This window comes from Parambassis ranga, chromosome 14 (assembly GCF_900634625.1).
Source record: "Parambassis ranga chromosome 14, fParRan2.1, whole genome shotgun sequence".
Lineage (NCBI taxonomy): Eukaryota > Metazoa > Chordata > Actinopteri > Ambassidae > Parambassis > Parambassis ranga.
Window position 1 is genome coordinate 1224015 of NC_041034.1, and position 25000 is coordinate 1249014.

At 49.4% G+C, this 25000-nt stretch overlaps 1 protein-coding gene across 2 annotated transcripts in view; it reads right to left on the minus strand.

Moving 5' to 3' along the window:
• Positions 1-3610: 3610 nt before the first annotated feature.
• The window catches only part of grk6 (G protein-coupled receptor kinase 6), a 26785-nt gene continuing 5395 nt past the window's right edge, over positions 3611-25000 (minus strand). The window contains exons 3-17 of one of the 2 annotated variants that reach the window (XM_028420704.1): positions 18899-19011; positions 16631-16708; positions 15928-16028; positions 14264-14356; positions 12817-12880; positions 11321-11461; positions 9322-9512; positions 9201-9238; positions 8427-8516; positions 7740-7948; positions 7497-7634; positions 7194-7331; positions 6841-6975; positions 6589-6666; positions 3611-3643 (exon numbers count right to left, since the gene is read on the minus strand). In XM_028420704.1, the coding sequence (XP_028276505.1) occupies positions 6616-6666; positions 6841-6975; positions 7194-7331; positions 7497-7634; positions 7740-7948; positions 8427-8516; positions 9201-9238; positions 9322-9512; positions 11321-11461; positions 12817-12880; positions 14264-14356; positions 15928-16028; positions 16631-16708; positions 18899-19011 (1580 nt within the window). In that variant the 3' untranslated portion in view covers positions 3611-3643; positions 6589-6615. Of the gene's footprint in view, positions 3644-5248; positions 6667-6840; positions 6976-7193; positions 7332-7496; positions 7635-7739; positions 7949-8426; positions 8517-9200; positions 9239-9321; positions 9513-11320; positions 11462-12816; positions 12881-14263; positions 14357-15927; positions 16029-16630; positions 16709-18898; positions 19012-25000 lie in introns of those variants that run through there. The other variant, XM_028420703.1, reaches the window with a different exon arrangement.

The following is a 25000-nucleotide window of genomic DNA, read 5'->3' on the forward strand; positions in this document are numbered from 1 at the left end:
ATTTGACCACTGTGTAGCCGTCAACAGTCATGCTAGCAATTAAACTAATGCTAACACATGCTAACATGTGGCTAGGACACGTATTAGCATGTTAGCAGCCATAGCGTTTACAGTTCAGCACACCTGCAGCTCCTAAATAAAACACACACACACACGGGTGTCAGCAGTGTGATTGTGTTTGCTGCTGTTATGAGGTCATGTGACGCCGTCGGCTGCAGCTGATTTGACTTCCAAACCTCCTCATTAGACTTCATTCAAATCAGTCAGAGAGGAGAGAGGAGCTGTTGTTATTGTATTTTACTGTTCGACACACTCGCAGCGATGTTTGTGAAACATTTACTCTCCTGGTACCTCAGCTCCCATGAGGCTTTGCTGCACACAAACACACAGGCGAGCCCGGGTACCGCCATGTCTTCACACTGAGCTGAGCTAACACCACGCCTGAGCCTCTTCAGGGTGGAGCGTCTGTCCGCTTTCCCCGTCTCTGCAGCGATGTGCTCCGAGCAGCCCGAGTGTCTGTGTGTGTGTGTCTGTCTGTGTGTGTGTTTGTGTGTGTCTGTGTGTCTGTCTGTGTGTGTCTGTGTGTGTGTGGGTCAGGCTGGGTGTAGTAGCGGCTCCTTTCAGGCTGATGGAGGCTCTAAAGATGGAGCCTCTCAGCAGGTGGATGGGGTCTGTGTGGAAACTCCTGAAGTGGTGTTGCAGCTGAGAAGGCTCCCGCTGTGGGAGTCCACCCACGCTGAGCCGGGCCGGGCTGAGCCGGGCCGAGCCGAGCCGAGCCGAGCCGAGCCAGTGTGTGACAGTGTGAGTGGAGGACGGTGTGTGAGGAGCTTGATTAAAGGACGAGTTTTTCCCTCGCAGCATTTAAAGGAAGGATTAGTGTAAACAGAGATTATTATGAAGTGAAGCAGAACTACCTGCACATGTGGAGAGGACTAAATGTTTATGCTGACCTTTGACCTGTGTTTTGTGATGTCACAGGGACCTTTGACCCCCAGATTCTAACCAGCTCACCTTTGAGTCCAGCTGAAGGTTTGTACCAGGTCTGAGGAGGGTTCTGATATATGTTGTGTTCACAGCAGACAAATCTGAGCTCTGAGTCTAAACATGGCTGACACCACAGCGTGGTCGCGGTCAGCAGCCAGTGTGCAGCTTGTTTGACGTGGAAGCAGCTGGGTGTTTGGGTGAAGCATCGACAGTGTGGCCTCCACCTCTGATGCACTGGCTCTGGTTCCTAGATGGCTTCTTAACGAGGTGTTTGGCCCTCCTTTAGTACAACAGCCAGAGGCAGAGGCTCGGTCTGTCTTTGACCTCTGACCATCAGACTCCAGGTGTCTAGATATTGTACATTTGTACAGGGAGGTTTATGAAGTCCGGCTCAGGCCCTCGGGTGGACACAGGTGGAACTGCAGCTGTTGGCTCTATTGCTGCTTCATGCAGCAGAGTTCTCAGAGTCAGGGGATCACGAAGGGTCCAAAGTCTGTAAGCTGCAGTCTAAGAAGCGGATCATCCCGTCATGTGTGTGTGACTCAGACGAGCGTGAGGACCATGCAGTGAGTGGTCCTGACTGGAAGTGAGCGTGGGATCTGACCCCGGGGAAGAAAGAGAGGAAGCGGCGGCCTGAGTGGGCTCAGGGTGACGCTGCTGCTGCTCAGAGACAGGGTGTGTAGTTTGACATCAAGTGACAACACAGCGCTGACAAGTCTGTGTGTGTGTGTGTGTGTGTGTGTGTCACTTCTGGATCGGACGTCACACAATCACACGTTCACCCACACACTCACTGCACACACAGTGGAGTCCTTTGTGCTGGAACCACGTCCTCAGCAGCTCCTTTCTCCTCATTCACACTTCTGCTGCGTCGGCTTCTTGAAGCTGATCTGAGCCGCTGTCAGCCTGTCTGTCTGTCTGTCAGCCTGTCTGTCTGTCAGCCTGTCTGTCTGTCTGTCAGCCTGTCTGTCTGTCAGCCTGTCTGTCTGCCTGTTCATCAGCCTGTCTGTCTGTCAGCCTGTCTGTCTGCCTGTTCATCAGCCTGTCTGTCTGTCAGCCTGTCTGTCTGCCTGTTCATCAGCCTGTCTGTCTGTCTGCCTGTTCATCAGCCTGTCTGTCTGTCAGCCTGTTCATCAGCCTGTCCATCAGCCTGTCTGTCTGTCAGCCTGTCTGTCTGCCTGTTCATCAGCCTGTCTGTCTGTCAGCCTGTCTGTCTGCCTGTTCATCAGCCTGTCTGTCTGTCAGCCTGTTCATCAGCCTGTCAGCCTGTCTGTCTGCCTGTTCATCAGCCTGTCTGTCTGTCAGCCTGTTCATCAGCCTGTCCATCAGCCTGTCTGTCTGTCAGCCTGTCTGTTCATCAGCCTGTCTGTCAGCCTGTTCATCAGCCTGTCTGTCTGTCTGTCAGCCTGTCTGTTCATCAGCCTGTCTGTCTGTCTGTCTGTTCATCAGCCTGTCTGTCTGTCTGCCTGTTCATCAGCCTGTCAGCCTGTCTGTCTGTCTGTCTGCCTGTTCATCAGCCTGTCTGTCTGTCTGCCTGTTCATCAGCCTGTCTGTCTGCCTGTTCATCAGCCTGTCTGTCTGTCTGTCTGTCTGCCTGTTCATCAGCCTGTCAGCCTGTCTGTCTGTCTGTCTGCCTGTTCATCAGCCTGTCTGTCTGTCTGTCAGCCTGTTCATCAGCCTGTCTGTCTGTCTGCCTGTTCATCAGCCTGTCTGTCTGTCTGCCTGTTCATCAGCCTGTCTGTCTGTCTGCCTGTTCATCAGCCTGTCAGCCTGTCTGTCTGCCTGTTCATCAGCCTGTCTGTCTGTCTGTCTGTCTGTCTGTCTGCCTGTTCATCAGCCTGTCTGTCTGTCTGTCTGTCTGTCTGTCTGTCTGTCTGTGGACTCTGCATGTCTGAGTGATGTCAGACTCATACTGAATGAACATCTGGCTGCCTAACCCTCAGCAGGTTCCAGTTTACCTGTTATATGAAAGCTGAAGCTAACTGGCTGATAATATACAGTCAGAGCGTCTCAATCATCTGAACTGACACAAAATCTGGAGCTAGTGTATTTTGCTGTTTTTACAGCTAGCTTGCTAAGCTTAGCGTGCTTGCTAACGCCTTACAGCAAGTCATTAACCATGTGGCTCGTTTGAGTGCTAAATAAGCTAGCTTGCACTAACCTGATTAGCTGTGTGGGTACGACTGTTAGCTAGCTTAGCCGTGTTCATTTGCATAACAGCATACAACCTAAATCCAAATATAGACTTTAGCAAAACAGGAAATGACGTAGCTGTACAAAGCTGGGGGCGTGAAATGACACCTGTCAATCATTCACCCGGTGCCAGCCTGCTGCTGATTGGTCAGAACCGATGGGCCTGTGAAGTGGAGACTTCCTGTGTTATTCTTTTGTGAGGTGCTGTTGCCACTTCAGGTTTCACTTCAACAATCTGCTTTGTGTTATTTTTATTGATCCAAACACAGAGCAGCCTTAAAGGATCGGCTCTGTTAGAGTCCAGTTCAGGCTCCGCTCAGGCTGCCATGTGTGTGTGTGTGTGTGTGTGTGTGTGTGTGTGTGTGTGTAGGATTCAGACTCACAGGTGTTTCTCACTCTGTGCCTGCTGAGAGGCCGCGACAGCAAGAGCCTCTGTGTGTGTGTGTGTGTGTGTGTGTGTGTGTGTGTAGTTACAGTATATTCATCTCATGGAAATCCTCCCTGGGTTGCCGTGGTAACGCAGGGATGGAGGGGGAGATGTTGTGACATGTGGACGCTGCATGGTTCTGCAGCCACCTGAAGGTGATTGTTCCTCAGTGAGGACGCACACACACTCTGAGCATGACCGGCCAAGAAAGTCAGACTTCTAGGTTTTAGATATTTATAATTTAATATAGAAATAAAAATAAAAACAGTATAACAGTCCCAAAGATGGAGGCAGCAGGCAGCAAACTCCTCCAGGAAACAGACTGTGTAAAAGTTTTATTCTGAAGTTGAAACATGTGAAACATCCAACATAACAATTCAGAATCAGAAACACAACAGCGGAGCGTCACACCTGACCTCACTTTCACTTCCATTGATCGGCCCGAGGATCATCGTGACCGATGGACTACATGAATACCCTGAACCAGTCCTGTAAGGCTGAGAGGAGTTCAGCTGCTGCCTCCACACACACAGGTCATGTGACGGCCAGCTCACGGACTCCCTGCTCAGGCAGTGCAGAGGTCAGGGGTCACACACACACTCGCAGTGAGTGACAGGCAGGCTGTATGTGTGTATCAAAAGTACAGTGTGGAGGAGACACCTGAAGGCACCACGGATGGGATCTTTGATCAGAACTAGTTTGCTGTGAGGCCCAAACAAACAAACAAACAAACAAACAGACAGACTGGCAGGGACTGACTAGAGACTGACTGACTTTAGGAGCCCGCCCTCGAGTGGCCACTGAAGGAACTGCAGTTTCCTGTGTGCCTTTCTGTGATGTTCATTCCTCAGCCCTGGAGGTGGAGCACAGGGTGGAGTAGATCCTGCTGAGTCGGGGATCTGTTTACATTGACCTAGTCATGACGGTGGCACTTAAATGTTTGTTGTTGTTTTTGTGCAGCTTGTTCCTCTGTCTGTGGTTGTTGATGGGTTAAAATAATAATAATGACAGTTAGCCTCAAGCTGAGTCTGATGGAAACTGTCACAGTCTGTGTGCTGGTCTGAGTGTCGAGCCCACAGACTCTGATACAGTGTGTTAGCACACCATACGGCTAATTGCTTCCGCCACTTTTCACTCTTTATGCTACGCTAGGCTAACCACCTGTTAGGTGCAGCCTTGCAGTATTAGCATAGCCTTTAGCATGCTGCTTTTTTAGCCTGCAGTGACAGCTTTGTGGTTGTTCCATGACAGGGACTGAAGGCCTGGTCTCAGTCTGCAGAAACAACATGGCAGCCATGTGTACATTCAGAGGTATTTCATTTTAATAGCTTACAATCAGAGGCAGCCTGCAAACATCCAGCTCCGGTCTGACCTTCTGACCCTGAAGCTTCAGCCACTCCTGAGGGCAGCCCAGGAACTGAACCGTTCCTCACTATAAAGCGGCCGGCCGGCGCACCACCATGTGACCGGACAAAGGAGGTGGAGCACAGGAACTCTGAGAGAGGTTTCAGATCAGAGGCTGGTCTAATTAGGCCCCGTTCACACTGGAGAAAGTCAGTCCAGCTAGAGTAGGATTGAGCCCAGACAGCCTTTAAGCTGGATGCGTTCAGACCTATTTTCAAATCTGGCTAGCACACACTTGTGTCCGCACTCAATCCAGCGTGTTTGCTGTCCTCCAAACCACTAGGTGGCGCCTCGTAATATACAGAGTCCGTTCAGGCTGTGGCAGGACCGCGTGTGCGCATGCGTTTTTTTGTCCCGTGTTGCGCGCCCTTGCACTCTCTCGTAGGTGGATCTAGCCGGATTGAAATCATACTGGATACTGCCGGATTTGAGGTGTTCACAAAAAAAACATCTGAATAGGCCCGAATCCCGCTTTAGCCAGATTCTTTTCCCCAGTGTGAACGGGGTGTAAGAGGTGACAGCAGACCTTCATGGTTACAAGGAGCTAAGACACAATGTAATGACAACACAAGCTAGCTTTGATCAGCTAGCAACCACGAGCTAACGAAGTAAACACCATTCAAACTGACACTATCTGCAGGTAGCTGAGCTTTAGAGGGCAGATCAGCCTCAGAACAAGTTCTGATCAGTCTCTGATGAACTGCTGTTAAAGTAAGCTAGCAGGAGCTCACCAGCTAATGCCACTACACTGTGTTATTATTGTTTACCCGCAGCCTGTTAGTCATCTGTGCCTCGGCAAGCTCGCCAGATCAGCCTCTAGAGGTGGACGCTTTGATCTGCTCAGTACTGATAAGCTGATAAAATAAATACACTTGTGAGTGAGCCAGTTTATCAGCCAGATCAGCCCGGGTAGTTTGAGTGATTTATTGCAGACATGTGAGAAGTGTTGCAGTGAGAGTGCAGGTAGACTTCATCCCTTATCTCTCAGAGTTTCTGCTGCACATCACATGTAAGGTCACATGTGAGAGGTGGCGTTTCACACACAGCGTAACTGAAGCTGCACCATGGATCGATTGTCTGGAGTCCATCAGAAGATTTTTACAAAATGATTTCAAAAGTCTGCAGCTGTGGTTCTGAACTTCAAAACCACCACATCCCAGCAAATGAGCCGATCGTAAAAAAAAACAGCAGGAGTCGGTCACAGCAGAGCGGAGGGCAGAGCAGGCTCAGTGGTCACAGTTCACTGGTTTCCCCGGAAACAGCGGGAAAACATAAAGAGAAGGAGGAATGTTCAGTCCTTCCTGAGTGACCACCGCCACAGCGCCCTCGAGCAAGGCACTTTACAGCAGGCGCTCGTTCCAGCGGAGCCGCTCGGCTCTCGGTTCAGTGTGTGTGTGTGTGTGAGACAGCAAAGCCCTCCCTGGACGACGACATAATGAACATAAACTAAAAACAAACGCTCGCTCTTCGTCCGTTTAAATAACATCAAACTTTATGGCTGTGCTGAAAATATACATTCTGACATTTAGAGGTCGTACTACCTTAAAATTACACATGTGCAAAAGTTGTAAACAAATAATGTGTGTGTGTGTGTGTGTGTGTGTGTGTTACAGCCTAGTGGGCTCCTCGTCACTGTCGCTGCAGTTACCACAGCAGTCCTGTAGGGGGAGGCAGAGGACAGAGAGTCACTGAGAGAGAGTGGAGCAAAACACTTCTGTAGTCTGCAGAGGCGTTGTCACGGAAACACTACATGCTGTCCAGCAGTGAGACGGATGCTCAGCTGCTGCAGCGTCAGACACACTGTGCCTGTGATTAACTGCTCGCTCTCTGACCTGTCTGCCGAACAGCCGCTGCAGCAGGCCCTGTTTGGGTGGGGGGGACGGCTGTCCTCTCCAGTCCAGGTCGGGAGGAACCACCCCGTCCTGGTAGAAAACATTCAGCTCTGCAAAGCACTCCGTCTCGATCATCTGTGGGACCGAAGGCAAAACTTAGATTAACCCTCGACGTGCCAAAGAAAGCACTCCAAATGTTATCAGTCAGTGTTCTGCTAACGATGACATCAGCCAGACAGCCGGCACCGCTGGCCTCACTGAATCCAGCCAAGTGCTAACATTAGCTAGTAAGCTAAACTGTATTTTGTATCTCATGTATTGGATAAAGAAGGTCCCGGCTGTGGGTGTCTGACCTCGTCCTGCCAGGGGATGGGGACGCTGCCCGTGGACACTTTGCTGTAGAAAGACTCGTCCTTCGGCTCCAGCTCCACCCCTTTCACTGTGGAGAACTGCTCGATGTCCAGCACGTCTTTGCAGTAGATGGCCTGAGGCTGCAACACACACACAATCCAGGATGAAACCACAACAGGAAGCCCATCAGCACCACCTCTGAGGCTGCTGTTAATAACCCCATCAGCACCACCTGCTCCATCATCACTGACTCACGGCCGAGCTGTCTGGGGTTAAAGCCAGCAGGTTAAGGTCGGTGGACTTACGTCGGGGATGAAGGGTGGCTGCAGCATGCCGGCCTCCAGCCGCTTGAAGTTGATGGAGCGGAAGATGGGGTGGGCTTTGACCTCAGAGGCTCCGCCCCCCTGGCTGCCCAGCCTTTCCGTGGGATCTTTGGCCAGCAGCTGAGGGGTTAAAACAACAGAGTCTTTGAGAATAGAGCATGAAGAGCTTCACACGCTGACTCTAACGTGAGCAGATGGAAGCTGTGGATTGGTTTTGCCGCCCACCATTCTGCAGAGCGACTTGGCGTCCTGGGAGAACTTGCCGGAGTACTCCTCCTCCACCTCCTGCACCAGCCGCTCCACTTCCTCCCTCTTGATCTTCTTCTTCCTCTGCTGGAAGGGCGACTGGCCCTCGATCATCTCGTACAGCAGGCAGCCCAGCGCCCACCAGTCCGGGCTGAAGGTGTAGCGCTCGTTTTTCACCACCTCCGGAGCTGCAGGGGGCGAAGAGAAAAACATTCATACTGACATGTGAGGCGGAGGCTGTGATGGAGGAGGAGGCCGTGATGGAGGAGGCGCTCACATCTGAGCTCCACACTGTTTCTGTGTGCTTCTGCTTCAGTCAGTGTGGGCTCACTGAGGCTTATATTTTCACCGCCTCTACAGTTTTCACTCTGCAGCTCAGACAGAGACTCTGAGTGTTGGTCATGTGACCGCTGCTCACAGTGACTCCATCATGGCGTCCTGCTGGGTGCTGAGGAGGACAGGACTTTGTGTTCTTACTGAGTCTTGTCTTTATCTTTGGAGGATTTTTAACTCGGACATGTGGGATAAAGAGTTAAAGTGATCAAATAATCCACCAGCAGTGTAGTCGGTGTGACGCTGAGTATGTGAGGCTTAAGGTTTAATGTTAGATTAAAGGGAATTTAAAGCCACACTCCTGACATCATACACATGAGAAATGAGACGTACCCATGTATCCCACGGTCCCCACGCGTCCTTTGATGGTCTGTCCCTCTGGAACGTGGACCGCCAGGCCCAGGTCTGAGATCCTGATGTGGCCTGAGGGAACATATTTAAACATGTGTATTCATCTGATGATCATTTTATGATGACATCAGCTGTCAGTGCTCTGATTTCTGTTCAGTGTTTGTAAAGTCTGATGGAGGGTGATGAGGTCAGAGGTCAGGTGTCCTCCAGGTCAGGACAGACAGTAAACTGTGAAGGTCATTTTTTCTGAGCTTTAGTTTGTCCATCAGATGTCACATTGATTAATAATTCAATAATCAATCATCAGCTGCAGCATTTTCTAAAAGCTCAAATGGCATCAGTGTGTTTCTCTGTGTTCTCTTCAGTCCCTTCATAAATTACCCAGCAGCCTCTCTGTTTCTGTATGCTGTGACTTATAATGTTTGTGTCCTGTGGATGGTCCGGGTCGGCCATGTGGTCTGAGCACATCCTTCACGCTCAGGGAGGATGTGAGACAGATAAGCTTCATAAAGGAGGTGTGATTACAGCGTGTGATCATTAAACTCCTCAGCAGAGCCCGCTGCAGGTGCCTGATCACTGCTGGAGTCAGAGCGCCCCCTGGTGTTCACACAGACACTGTCATTCTGCAGATATGTGCAGACCATGAGTGCATGAAATGCTTTTTAAGACGGAAGCTCAGGCTAATGGCTGTTAGCTTTACATTTGAATGCTAATGAAGGTATCTCAGGCTCATGCTGGGTCAGCTCCTGGACTCACCATGGTCGTCCAGCAGAATGTTTTCAGGCTTCAGGTCTCTGTGTGAAAGAGGAAGAGAGAGGTAGAGCGTGAGCGAGCGTGTCTGGGCAGGCGGCCTCGGCTCGGAGCTGCAGGCGCTCACCTGTAGACGATGCGCTCCCGGTGCAGGTCCTCCAGGCCGCAGCAGATCTCTGCAGAGTAGAAGACGGCTCTCCTCTCGTCGAATCCCGCGTCCCCCATGTGGTAGATGTGGAACTTGAGGTCGCCTCCGTTCATGAGGGTCAGCACGAGGCACAGGGCGTCCTTCGTCTCGTAGGCGTACGCTAAACTGACCTGGGTGCAGAGGAAGGTGGTGTGTGTGTGTGTGTGTAAGGATTAATGCTGTACCCCCTCTGATCAATAACACACAACCTGCACACGTGCAGCCAACCGGTCTGCAGACATCACGTCCTGTAAATTAAACCGGCTTGTTTTACTGGTCGAACCGAGGATCAGATCAGCTGAATGAAGGCCGTCTGGTAGAGAATCAAACCGCCGCAGAACAACCTCAGTGTTGTCTTTTAATTAGTGCAGCATACGACTTGTCTGAGTGACGCACACACACACACACACACACAGACAGACACACACACAGAGCTCAGGAGGAGCAGGAAAACCTTCTTTAAAACAGTGATAACAGCTTTAATAATCCCTGGAAACGTGTCAGATTAACGGTGCCGTAGACGTGTGGCTGCCTGTTACATAATGATTTTATCTGCTGACGCTCTGATATTTTCAGCCCGAGTCAGCAGCTGTTTCACAATCAGTTGAAGCAGAACAATAAGCTGAAGTAAATCTTACAAGGTCATCACTTATTTGAAAAATATCTTGTATCTGTGGAACTCCTCGCAGCTTCAGACCAAACAGAGTGACTCCTGTTTGGGTTTGAACCTGTCTGACATCTGCCTCACATATAAGCACATATAATACAGCTTGTGTTCGTTTGTGTAGAGAGTTCAGGCCATGTTACAAACTACAGAGCTAAGACGGCTAACTACACAGCTAAGACGGCTAACTACACAGCTAAGACGGCTAACTACACAGCTAAGACGGCTAACTACACAGCTAAGACGGCTAACTACAGAGCTAAGGCAGCTAACTACACAGCTAAGACGGCTAACTACACAGCTAAGACGGCTAACTACACAGCTAAGACGGCTAACTACACAGCTAAGACGGCTAACTACAGAGCTAAGGCAGCTAACTACACAGCTAAGACGGCTAACTACAGAGCTAAGGCAGCTAACTACACAGCTAAGACGGCTAACTACACAGCTAAGGCAATGTGACAAAAGCTAGCTAACACCATTAGAAAACTAACTAATGCTAGCTAAAGAAGCTAACCACAGCTAATAAGAGTTAACCACGTGGTTAAAGAAGCTAACTACAACGCAGCTTAACACAGGGATGGCTAACTACGCATCTGAAGCTAAAAACAGCTAATTTCACAGCTTAGGAGCTAATGTTGAAGAAAAACCACAAACTACACAGATAGCTAACCACAAAGATGGCGTCTTACTACTACCACAGAGCTTCAGACAGAGAAGGCTAAACTAAAAGAGCTAACTAGACTTAAAGAAGCAAACTACGCAGCTAGATATAGCTAACTAGACAGCTAAAATAGTTAGAGAAGCTCACCACATCACAGGGATGGAAACAACACAGCTAAAAAACAAAGATGAAGTCAGAGAGATGCTAACTACACAGCTAAAGACCACAAACTACATGGCTAAGGATGGCTAACTCTACTGCAAAGGAAGCTAACAAAACGGCTAACTACACAGTAAAATATAGCTAAGCACAGCTAAATAGTGCTTAAAAGAAACAACACAGTGTAAGACAAGGCAGCTAACTACACAGCTAAGACTGCTAACTACAGAGCTAAGGCAGCTAACTACAGAGCTAAGGTGGCTAACTACACAGCTAAGACTGCTAACTACAGAGCTAAAGAAGCTAACTACACAGCTAAGGAGCAGTCTGTCTACACTGATTATCCTATAATTTTGTGTAAATGAACGTTTTGGTGATTTCTTTCTCTCTTTGAAACCAGATTTCTTCTTAAATGACATCATTCTTCCTCATCGCTGGCAGGAAGTACTCACCACGAATCTGCTGTTGACCTTCTCCAGGATCTGCTTCTCGTTGAGAGCCATGGACTCTCCCTTCCTCTTCTTTATCCTCTTCTTCTCCAGCTTCTTGCAGGCGTACATTTTGCCTGTGGCTCGTACCTGACAGGCACACACCTGCAGGCCAAAAAAAAAACCTTTCACATGATACGAACTTATTGATGAACAGCTGCACCAATAACTGATACAATACGTCTCTGAACAACACAGAGACTGTTTCATCTTGTGACTTGTTGTTTCTGAACGCTCCACAACCCCAAACAGAGCTTGATTGTAATGATAAGGTAACACAGGGAAACCCCCCCGGTTACACTAAAATGCTACATGCTAACGAGGAGCCGCTCCTCTGACAGGCCGCATGTGCTGTTGTTCAGGTTCTGAGGTCACAGTGACCTTTGACCTTTGACCACTAAACTGTAGTTTATCCCCAGTTTAAGTCACCTTTGTAGCCGATTTGATGTTAAACTAAGTCACAGTGGTCATGACCTTTGACCTCTGACCATCAGTGATCAGAGGATTGTCTCATTTTCCTGGCCAGCCCTCCAGTGGCCACCGGAGGAACTGCAGTGTTTGACACTTGGTGGTTGAAGTGATTTCATTGTAAGCGTTTTTCTAGGTGTGGTTTAAAGGCACACTCAGAGGCGATGACAGCACAGCGTTTACTTCCTGTGTGACCGTGACCATGTGATCACCTGGTGCGTCCTGCTTCCTGTCTGTGGGCCATCCTGAGTCCTTCTGCTGTGATCCACACACAGCAGACCCTGACTGCTGCTCATGTTCCTCATCATCTCATGACCTCACGCTCGTACATCTAATCAGTTATCACCATGAGATCAGCGTGGAATCAAAGGGCTCCTCTGATCACACAGACATGGAACATAGAGACACCATTCAGCGCCGCTAATGGAGTTTAGAGTCCTTCTATTCCGAGGCCAGAGAGAGATTCAGTTAGACAGCGCTGCACCTCTGTGCAGCCTTTCAAGTCTGAGGGCTCTGAGCTCAGAGAACCAGCTGACTTCACAGAATCAGAGTGGAAGCTGCTTTATAACTCACTCTGCTCCCAGAGAGCAGGTCTATAGCTGTGAGAGCTCATGAAGCCTCCACACTGAGGGGCGGTCCATCGCTAGCTGAGCTGCTGGACGAACCACAGCACGATCGACACGATCGAAACAAGCACACACAGGTCAGGACGTTATTAGTCTCCTCCTCTGGATGGATCGGACCAATCAGAGTCCTGACAGGAAGTGATGTCAGCTCAGTCTGTGTCTGTTGGTTCATGAAGACTTTTTTAAGTCAAAGTGACACAACAATCTTCTACACACATGCTAACTGCTACAATCAGCAGCCTGATGTGTTTCCTCTGTGATCTGATTGGTTGAAGTTTGTGACTGACAGGGGGGTGGGGGGCGGGGGTGTTTTTGTAGCGTTTGTTTACGTAGGTCAGCTGTTTGGTAGGAACAGGAAGTACTCACCTCTCCGAAGCCGCCTTTTCCTAACACTCTGTACTGTCTGAATGTGTTTTTCGTCACCGGCTGCCTGTTGAAGACAGATTTATTATCATTAAGACAGAAGTACTCAAAAAATCCACAGTGAGCAGAAACCTCCCTGTCAACATGTCTGCCTGTGGTTTTAGGCAATCTGAGTGACAGGCGGCAGCCACTAGAGGTCACTAGCTGTTGACCCATGTAGATTCGGCCATCTTTGTTTACAGGCTGCTTACCGAGCGTTACACTGCAGAGTGGCAGCGAGTAATAAAGTGGATAACAGGACGGTGAGGTTTAGCAGGCAGTGGACGTCTTCGTGCTCTGTTATTGATGGCCGGCGGCGCCGGGCGCTCCCCCCTGGGAGCTCAGGGCTCCTCTGGGCAGGCCGGTCATTGAAGCAGGTGAATTAAATGGCCCCCGGAGCTCAGCCTGGGTCCATGTGATGAGTCACTTACGGCTTAATAAGCCCCACGATGCTTGTTTCTTTCACATTAGCATCTTTCAGTCATTAGCATTGCTCCGTGTGTATTTGCATGTATGGAAACTAGGAAGGTCTCCGGGTCCTCCCGAGGTTACAGTAACCCTGCAGGCCTGCACCGCCCGTCACTCCGACTGCACCGTCAGCCCGGCTCCATCAGCCTGCAGGGAAATGTGCTGTAGTGTAGCTGCTGCCTGGAAGAAGCTGTCAGGGAGGTGAACGATCTGCCTGCTGTAGGAGTTTGACTTTTGAGGACTATATGGGCTGAAACCAGCCACCCTGTGGCCACTTGAGGAACTGCAGTGTTTGGTTCTGCGGGTGCTGCTTGGTGTTGGTCTGTGTGAAACACGCTAGCAGCTGTGGCTCTAAAACTGGCAGCTAGCCTTTTCTAGAAGCTAAAGCTAGCTGGTAAACTGGGTTAGTTCATGACTGTCAAACATAGTTAGCACAGCAGCATGCTAACACGTAGCAGTGAGGAGTGTCAGTAGCCGTGCAGGCTCGGGCCTGATGTGGAGGAGGTGTCACGCCTTCAGGCCTTTTCTTTCATGTTATGACTGGAACAGACGTCATTGACCTGCTGCTTTACACACATGATGCACGACTGATAAGTCTGTGTCCCGTCATGTTATTGATCTGTTCTCATTGATTACTGAAAAAAAACAAGCCCCACATACACATCTCATGGCACCACTGAGACATGATGACATCACAGAGGGAGGTCACATGGCACAGACTTATCAGTCGTCACCTGACCTGACCTCTGCTGCCGAAATTCCCCTGAACAGTGTAACTTCAGCCCAGTGTGACGGCGTGTTGTTCTCACCCCCATAAACTCCAGCCACCGAGGATGCTGGGAAGTGATGAGGCAACTCTGAGCATGTTGCTACTGGTACAGCGTGTGTGGGTGTTTGTGTGTGTGTCTGTGCGTGTGTGTGTGTCTGTGTGTGTGTACTCCACCTTTCCAGCCATTTCCACTGGAGGAACCTGTTGTAGTACATGCTGTCGAGGTAGTCGGCAAACGGGGCCATGCTCAGGTAGTCGTGGATCAATCTAAAAAAACACACATATTTATCTAATTTATTTATTTAATCTGAAACAGGATTACACAGAATAATCTGCTCCTACTGACAAAAACTAACAATCTACATGTCAGATTACAGATTTTTAATCCGTTTGATGAAGTGTGATGATTCTCTGGTCTCAGATGCTGACATCTGTAGCCAAGGAAAGGTCTGTCATCACATGACCTTTGACCTACCAGCACACTGTAATCAGTTCACCTTTGACCTGAATGTTTGTGTCTCAGTGATATTTTAATCTGTGAAACACGATCGGTCACATGACCACCGTCATATTGTGGAAACCAGAGTTCATTTCGAGCCGCCACGCGTCAGTGTCGAGCCTGAACTCTGCACGCTTCCAACCCAGCGCCGGCCGGGCACCAGTACAACAGCAGATCAGCTGCTGCTAGTTCACTCTGTCGTCTCAGTCGCCGCGTGCTTCCTGTGCAGCTCGCCTGCAGCAGTGTGTTTACACACGGCCTCAAAAACACTTCAACAATGACTCTGAGCCGGCAGACTGACTTCCTGTATGCTGAGTTCTGATTGGCCCAGGACAGGAATGAACCAGGAAGCCTGCAGGTGTGATGTCACGCCCTCAACAACATCACGTAAATACCCATGGGTGTGTTAGCATGTTAGCCGGAGCTAGCTGTGGTGACGTTTGCTTCTTCTGTCGGTCACAGCGTGCAGGACGGAGCAGCTTCTCCAATAATGTTATCATTGAATCGTTCAGGATTTCTCTGGTATGTGCTCCTGATGAGGAGGCTTCAGTAGAGTCTGCATCGTGTTTATCTGAAACCCCGAGCAGGATCCAGCCCAGGCATGTTTGTTTACCTGCAGCTGTGGTTAGAACGCAGCTTATCTGAGCTCAGGGCTCCAGCTTGATGTGGGACGTAGTGTTTGTTTGCATCACTCTGTGCTGCGTTCACTGACCTTCATCATATCATCTGTAGACTAAATCCTGTCTCATTAAAGCTGCAGTGGGAGCCCGAAAATCAGCTCCTGCAGTCAGAACGCTCCCGAGCTAACCCTCTCTGTCAGAGGGTCATTTTATATTTCATTTTAGGCTATTTAACCTGCTGAACCAGCAGCGCCATGCGGCTCCCTCCGGTCACATGTTCGTCAGTGCGGGCTCCAAGTAGAAGGAGCAATACGAGCGCCACGCTCCATAGAAAGTTCATTATTTACTGTCTTACTGTTTTTATCAGCTGCAGGTCAGACTCTGAATGGTCATGTGACCGCTGCCCATGTGAGGCCATCATCACTTCCTGGTTTAAAGCCATCAGTAAACATCCGTTTTATCTGCCTGAGCCTCTATAGATCGCTGTAGTTTGGTAACTTGTGTTTAAGATTTTTTGATCGTGTTTTCGTTGTCGTCAGCTGCCGCCGCCGTTATTGATGTTTATTTGTTGGACGGAGCTCACATGCAGCCGTCTCTTTATTCTGCAGTGTGGTTGTTTACACCTGATCATTCCTCAGGCTCTTCTCCTCACACTGTATCAAACTGATTGATCAGTTCTTAAACTAATGATGCCCCCCCCCCCCCCCACAGGCTCTTACTTGGTACAGTCCTTGAACAGCTCCTTGCAGGCCTCCTGCTGCAGCCTCTCAGTGCACTGAGCCTTCATGGCCTCCTCCACCTCCGACACGTAGTCCTCCGACTGCAGCAACACAAAAAACCATCACAGCTCTGACACACTGAGAGGAGAGTCCGCAAGTCCAGACATGTCCACAGGCAGACACACAGACTCACAGACTCACACAGACTCACAAGCAGACACACAAGCAGACACAGACTCACACACACAGACTCACACACACAAAGACACACAGAGACACACAGAATCACAGACTCACACACAGACACACACAGACACACACACAGACCCACACACAGAAACACACAGACTCACACACAGACCCACACACAAAGACACACAGAAACACACAGACTCACACACAGACTCACACACAGACTCACATGCAGACACACACAGACCCACACACAAAGACACACAGAAACACACAGACTCACACACAGACTCACATGCAGACACACACAGACACGCAGAGACACAGAAACACACACAGACTCACAGACACACACACAGACTCACACAGAAACTCACACAGACAGACTCACACAGACTCACACACACAGAGAAGTCCCTCTGTTGAACCTCCTGTCCTACAGAGGGCGCTCACCACTGTACTACTGTGCACCGCAAAGAACAGGAAGTGGGGCGGTTCTGGTCGTAGGTACCTTTGGGTTGAAGTATTTATCCACGAGTTCCTGACCACACTCCTTCCTCTTCTCGTCTGGAGTCACCTCGTACTCCGCCTGCACAAAACACAAACACACACAAACACACATCAACACACACTGAGGAGGCGGTGAGGTCGGTCAGCTGTGATTCCTTCATGTGTTTTTAAACATGAATGACATCTCACAGATCAGCCAATCACTGACTGTGTGTTGGTCATGTGACTGCTGCTCACATGTGAGTCCATCATGGCTTCCTGCTGGCTGCTGAGGACAGAATGTGGAGTAAAAGGATGTCATATTTAAAGTTCAGATTTTGTGTGAAGTGTAGGTCACGTGACATTTAATGAAGACCGGAGAATTTAAAATGGGACATTTTGTGTCGTTGAGGTTCCTGTCTGTGATGAACGGCCTGGGTTTCGGACCGCTCTTGTTTCTTGTTCTCTGGAGGCCGATGCAGACCTCGCTCGGCTCCAGCCCGACTCAGCTGCTCCTCCCAAACCTCTCTGCAGCTCTCAGCCGTCCGGCGGATACGACTCACGCACGCCGAGCCATTACCCCGCCTTTTACCCCACAACCGCTTCCCGTCTCGTCTCTGAGAGCTCTGCGAGAGGAAAATGAGATTTGACCCATCTCCGCTGTCACTTAGCATTAGTTTACAGGCTCCGGCTGCCAGAGAGGAAGCACTCTGCTGTTTTCCACTCAGGCTGGTTTACGGCCGGTCAGGCAGAGGGAGGAGGCCGCTGGGCGTGGAGCGGCCATCGGGTTTTCTCAAGTCCAGATCACACGCTGAGCAATAAGTCAACATCACTGCTGATTGACTTTTAGTCAACACATCATCACCATCATCATCAGACTGTGGCAGCGCAACACACAGACACAGACACACACAGAGTCTCACACACACACACACAGAGACACACACAGAGAGACACACACAGAGAGACACACACACAGAGACACACACAGAGAGACACACACACAGAGACACACACACACAGTCTCACACACACACAGAGACACACACAGACACAGACACACACAGAGTCTCACACACACACACACAGAGAGACACACACACAGAGACACACACACAGAGACACACACAGAGTCTCACACACACACACAGACACACACAGAGTCTCACACACACACACACACACACAGAGACACACACAGACACAGAGACACACACAGACACCGACACACACACAGAGTTACAAAAATACTGTAACTGTGTGTGTGTGAGACTGTGTGTGTTTGTAACTCTGTGTGTGTGTGTTTGTAACTCTGTGTGTGTGTGTTTGTAACTCTGTGTGTGTGTGTCGGACTAACACAAGTGTGACTGAAACATTCCTTGAGTGAGCAGAGCGAGCAGCAAGTCGTTTACTGTGACAGACCAAGTCAACTGTGTGTGTGTGTGTGTGTGTGTGTGTGTGTGTCAGGGATGCATCATGGGAGGTCGGAGAGGGCGCCTCTCTGACGCAGTTTGCTTCCAGAAGTCAAGAGTTCCTGTATTTTATTAAACAGATATTTAGCTGCACTTCCTCCTCCCCCTCCTCCTCCTCCTCGTCTTCTTCCTCCTCCTCTTCCTCCCCCTCCTCCTCCCCCTCCTCCTCCTCCTCGTCTTCCTCCCCCTCCTCTTCCTCCTCCTCCTCCTCCCCCCCCCCCCTCCTCCTCACTTGTTTCATCCATTCACTGCAGGACAGTTAAACTTCCTGCATTATAACAGCTTCTTATTTTCCCACATTATTATTTGGTTTCATCTAGAACGTTTTTTGCTTCCACTCCAAAGTTTTATTAACAGGATGGAAGAAAACTCAATGATCTGATTATCCTAACCACAGACACACAAAACAACCACAGACACACAAAACAACCACAGACACACAAAATGACCACAGAGACACAAAAACACCACACAGATGTGACAGAAACAGACTAACAGGCATGTCTGCTGCTGTTCAACACCTGCATCACTATTTCTCACCACAACAGAGGAGGGAAGAGAGCACACACACACACACACACACACACAGACAGACACACACACAGACACACAGACACACACACACAGACACACACACACACAGGCCCTCTTAGCTCTTACAGGAACTGAGGAGTGTTTTCAGGGAAGAAAGACTCGGAGGTCCTTGAGTGTCTTCTCACACACACACTTCTATCTCTATGAGGACTGTCACACACACACACACACACACACACTGTCTCCAGCTGTAGCTGCAGAAACAGCAGGAGGTCTCTTCTTACCACGGCGTCCAGGAACTTGACGCAGCGCCTCAGCTCAGGTCTGGTCTCACAGAACTGTCTGAAGAGAAGCCGTCCGATTGGCTGCCGCTCACACAGGCTGCTGTAGTCCTTCTCTACACAGAGACAGACACACACAGACACACACAGAGATATGAGCTGTGACATCTGGAGTCGTGCTGCAGCTGCTGATCGAACACACAGACACACACACCTGTGTTGCACAAGTTGCACTTCAACACAAAAACAAAACACCTGGATTTGCATCCGTGACTCATGAGGATGCAAAGTGACTCAGGAAGCTTCATTCACAAACAAATGGACTCACAGGCGAGCAGAGAGACGAACAGAAAGAGACTAGAGACAGGCAGAGAGACGAAAAGAGAGACAAGTCTGTGGACACCTTTCAGGTGTCACCTGTCCTCTTTCTGTCCCACAGTCACATAAAGGCAGGCACGTGCAGAGGGTGGGGGGGGGGTGACAGTGTGACGGTCAGTCTGTGTGGTCCATACATCGACTGATCAGATCAGAATTATGGAGATCAATCAGAGGATAAGAGGGACATGTCCGGATCATTGAGACAAGCCCCATCATTCTCTTTGTCTCAGACTCATCAGAGTCTTTGTCCCATTGTTGTCTCGCTTGATTTGTCCCCATTTAGTCTCATTTGTCCCGCTGCAGTCTGAATCCTCTGACATTATCTGTCCCACCACAGTTTCTGTCTGCCTGATGTGTCTTATGTCCACTTCCTTTCAGTGACCCATTGACTGATGTCCGTCCTCTTTGTCCTGCGCTAATGATCAGCACTGCACAGAACATGCTGTACATCAACACACAGGGAGCCTAAACAAAGAGGCCTCTGTCCGGCGTCCTGCTGGCTCCGCGGGCCTCAGAGAGGAATGGTGATGGCACAGGTCTGAGAGTGGACCGGGGCCTCTGCACGTCTGACCGCCACCGTCTGTTCACACGGAGCAGAGGAGTGATGCAGCACTCCGGTTCCTCTGTTTATCCAGATCACCTCTGAGCTCACTGCAGGACCTGAGAGCGCCACCATCAGGTCGGAACATGAATATCTTTAACAGGTTTTAGTCAAAATATGCAGATTCATGCAGATTCCTCACTGTCAAACAAGCTCCACTAGCACAGCTTGGTTTAATCTTTACTTTACTAATAGCTGTGTTCAGTGTTAAACTCAGCAGTGAAGCTGCAGCCTGCTGTCTGCACACACTGCCGCCTCCCTGGCTCCATCGTCCTCTGTCATTGAGTAGCTAGCCGTGGCTAACATTACACGTTGGAATTAAATTAGTTGCTTATAAAGCAGATTTCTATCTGTTCATCCATTTATCCAGTTTTGCTGATCCCAGGTCAGGAAGCAGGGAATCCCAGACCCCCCCTCTCCTTCAGCACATCCAGGAGGAGGTGTTCCTAGACCAGCTGAGCTAATCCTTCCTCCCAGATGGAACACCTAACCAGGGAGCCACGCTGGGGGGAGCAGCGACTCTACTGGGAGCCCATCCCAGGTGACCGAGCTCCTGACCCTGTCTCTAAGGGAGAATCCAGGCACCCTGTGGAGGTAAGCTAAGTTTCTCATGGTGTAAAGTTAGCCACAGCTAGCCAATAGGGCCAATGTGCATCTGCAGTTCCTCAAGTGGCCACATGAGGGTGGCTCCTCACGGGCCTCCATTAAAATGTCAGAGGGGCACAAGCTTCACCTCTTTGCCCGTATTTGAATTAGCCCAGAGTTCAGTGCAAACTATTTTTTAAAAACTTTATGTTTGAGATCAGTGAAAAGCATCTGTCCAATCAGACGCAACCAGGAAATGATCCATTACTCGTCTATTAGCACGTCAGTTCTGTCGGCCTGTACATCTCTATGAGGACAAATGTAAACAAAGAGTTTGTGCAGCCACAGCAGCTGAAGCATCAGCCTGACATGCACCGACTTTACTCTGAGATCAAGTTTCTCTAATGGCCTGGTATGAGGAGGAGGAGGAGGAGGAGGAGGCAGCATCATTCTCCATGCATTTATTTGTACAGAACAAACATGTGCAGTGAATTTCCTGCATGTGTCTCTAAGGAGGACGTTAAAAAAACAAGAGCAGAGCCAAGCGGGGCTGAAACATGAGCAGGAACTTCTGTGACAGATGACATCGCCTGATTTGTCCCATCATGATCACATGATTCCTACCACACTCTGCTGGGTGCTGCCTTCGTCTGTTTTGTCCCACTGGGAACCCAAAGTAGTACCATAGTCCCTGCTCCGCTCCTGACAGGAACATGTCATACTGACGGAGGAGGTCTGTGAGGGGGTCAGTGAGGGGGTCTGTGAGGAGGTCTGTGAGGAGGTCTACGAGGGGGTCAGTGAGGAGGTCTGTGAGGGGGTCTGTGAGGGGGTCAGTGAGGAGGTCTGTGAGGGGGTCAGTGAGGAGGTCTGTGACTGGGTCAGTGAGGAGGTCTGCGAGGGGGTCAGCGAGGAGGTCTGTGACTGGGTCAGTGAGGAGGTCTGCGAGGAGGTCTGTGAGGGGGTCAGTGAGGAGGTCTGTGAGGGAGTCAGTGAGGAGGTCTGTGAGGAGGTCTGTGAGGGAGTCAGTGAGGAGGTCTGTGAAGTCGCTGTTGGGCCACACAGAAGTGTTGCATGGTGTGTGATGTATGCATCAGGAGATGAGAGGAAAAAGACAGAAGAGAGCGACCAGTTTCTGACCAACGAGGAAGTGGAGAGTTTCCTGCGTGACTGACAAGCCGCCCTCACACTCAGGGCTTTGTTCTGGTTCAGTATCAGTCGCCGGGCTGCAGATTTTCAGCCTCTCTCACGGTTTACTGTCTTTCCCCTCATGTCGGTTTGTCTGCACACGCCGTTGTGTGGTTTTGTGCAGCTACATGCTGAACTTCCTGCTGTGACTGAACTCATTCAAATCAAAGCTGGAAGTATTTGCATGGCAGCGTTCAGGAAAGCAGCAGCAGGCTTCCTCTTTGTTTTTAATATTGTAGCCTTCACAGGATCTGGGCCGTGTGTTAAAGTCTCTTTCCCACACTGTGTTTGTGTTTTCACCACATTTAACCAGCTTTCAAAACGAGGGAGTGAAATGTGAAATCAGCACGCAACAGCGGTCACATGACTGTAACATGTGGAGGCGGTGAGGTGCAAACATAAATATCTGCAGCGTGTTTTTGAGGTTGTGCTTCACCGCTGTGCTCAGCAGGATGTAAACAGTCAGAGTCCTGCTCTCTGCTCTGTTAATAAGGTTCATTTTCTACAATGCCTCTAAAATCACAGATATTACAACGAACGTCTGCACCTACAAACCAAAATGAGACGACACACTGAGAATAAACATGTTTGATGATGATGTGAGCGCCTACTTTAGTCTGAACATCCTTCTCTATGTGTGCGTCTGTGGACGCCCAAATTTATCAACAGATTTATCATTCCTTGTCCCCGGATTGTCTAATCTGTCCCACCATAGTCTAATCTCTCCAACCAACCAGAGTCTAATCTGTCCAACGATAGTCTAAAATGTCCCATCGTAGTCTGTGTCCAACCATAGTCTGATTTGTCCAACCATAGTCTAATCTGTTCACCATAGTCTAATCTGTCCACCATAGTCTGATTTGTCCAATCATAGTCTAATCTGTCCAACCAACCAGAGTCTAATATGTCCCACCATAGTCTAATCTGTTCAACCAACCATAGTCTAATCTGTCCAACCACAGTCTAATCTGTCCAACCAACCAGAGTCTAATCTGTCCAACCATAGTCTAATATGTCCCATCATAGTCTGATGTGTCCCACTATAGTCTGATTTGTCGAACCATAGTCTAATCTGTCCACCATAGTCTAACCTGTCCAATGATAGTCTGATTTGTCCAACCATAGTTCAATCTGTCCCATCATCATCGATTTGTCCTCCATTATCAATATTTTGTCTCCTTGTGGACTGGTTTGTCCCAATCTGTCTCTGGTGTCTTTGGTTCAGCTCTTTGTATCCCGCCCTGACCGGAGGCAGCATGAAGTTTTATTACAGCTCTTCATCGGCCTGATCCTCACTGCTTCTTCATCCTCGTCCTCACAATGTGGCCAGTGTGTCGGCTCCGCACGGGTGCCCTGATGTATGGATGCACCATTCATGGATGAATGGGAGCTCTGCTGCAAACATCTAGATAGTGGTTAAAGGTCCACATCACACTGACATCACATGAGGCCTCCAGGGGCGGATGAGCTAGGTGACTGGTTTACACACACACACACACACACACACGCACGCACACAGCTTTGGTCCCCTCCAAAAACCAGGCTCCTGATCTCCCATTAGTTTCATAGTGTTAATTTAATTATTGATTATAGCCGATCTAGTAAAGTTTAAATTGTAACATTTCCATCTGTGCAGAATGTGACCTTGATTTATTTTGATAAATGTAAGCGGCGCTGCTTCCTGTCCGCCGTGCGCCTCGTATCGCTCAGTCTGCTGCTCTGTGAACACGCCGTTAAAAAACAAACAGGTCTGTGTGTGGTCATCAGCAGAACGGCTGAATTATGACTCAACTGCAAATAGAAAAACCAGTTGACCTCGTAGAAACTTCCAAAACAGCCCAGAGAGGTTTGCTTTCATCAGCTGGATGGCCCGCAGCCGAGCAAAGAGTCCAGCCTTTGTCTCAGCATCAGGAGTCCCCCCGCTTTAAGGACACAATCCCCCACGGTGGATTCTTCCTGATAATTATACATCCACCCCCCCGGGGACGTCCTCACACATTTTGTCTCCATTCATGTTTGGATCTAAATTCTTATTGTTACATCAGAAGCAATAGAACAAAGTTTGCTTCATCTTCTGCTCACTGAGTGAAGAATCAGCGCCACCAACAGCTCATGTCTAAAAGTGGAAGACCTTCTTGGGTTCTTAGGCCCGTTCACACTCGAGAAAGTCAGTCCAGCTAGAGTAGGATTGAATCCAGCCTTTAAGCTGGATACATTCAGACCTATTTTCAAATCTGGCTATCACACACACGTGCCCGTGCTCAAATCCAGCTTAACCCGGCTTGTTTGTTGTCCTCCAAACCACTAGGTGGCACCTCGTACTATACAGAGTCCGTAGGACCACGTGTGCACAAATTTGTTGTGCGTTTTTTGTCCCGTGTCGCTTGTTCTAGCCAATCCGGCCAGATCCACCTCCGAGAGGTGGACTGAAATCAATCTGGATATATCCAGATACAGCCCGAATTGTTTGTCTAACTGTGCGCCCTCCTGTGGTCAGGTGAATGTGGTGCATCCCAGCAGGCAGAACATTTTATAGATGGTAAAAGTTTTACATTACTGGTGAGAAAGTATCTTTTCTAAACCAAACTAAGTGGTTTTGGGGCCTTGATACAGAAACTGCAGTTCCTGGAGTGGCCACTTAAGGGTGTTTCCAAAACCTTCCACTCTGTGTTCCATCTCTTTGCCATTATCTGAATTAGTCAAACGTTTTGTGGACTGAAGCGCTGTGGCCGAGTCTCTGCGGAGCTGAGCCTCTGTTTACATCCAGCTCAGTTCCCACATGAGATGTGAAACAGAGCGTCTGATAAAGTGTGGTTTCAGGAAAAAAGATGGAGGTTTGCCCGTGCATGTCAGATGTTGTGTGTTCTCCGACCTGTTAAAGTGAAACTAACTGAACTGCGGGCTGACGCGCAGAGAGCCTCCTGCTTCCTCTTTCTGCGGCTGCCACAGCTTCCTTTGTTTAACCACTTGAGCAAGCTGAGCTCTGTTTTCTCTCCTCCGCCTCGCAAGCATCCAGACGTGTCACAACGTCTCTGACTGACGCCAACAATCTGCTTCACATGAAGAGAGTTTCAGGTCAGGACGCATCGTGTCGGCTCGTCTTTGAACGCAGCCCAGTTCAAAAAATGAGTTCAAAACACATGTTCAACAGGAAGGGGTTAAACTGTTACGAAAGACGTTGTGCGTCACTGAGAATGGTTCTTCTGGATTGAGGACTTTTTCTCAGGTCTTTGAGGCCTGGGGGGTGTTTAAAAAAAGTCATTCAGTTAATATAAAGATGGATTCAAAATAAATACAGCTGCTGCTTCAAGTGACCTTTGACCTCTCATCAGTGTGACCACGACCTCTTGATAAAA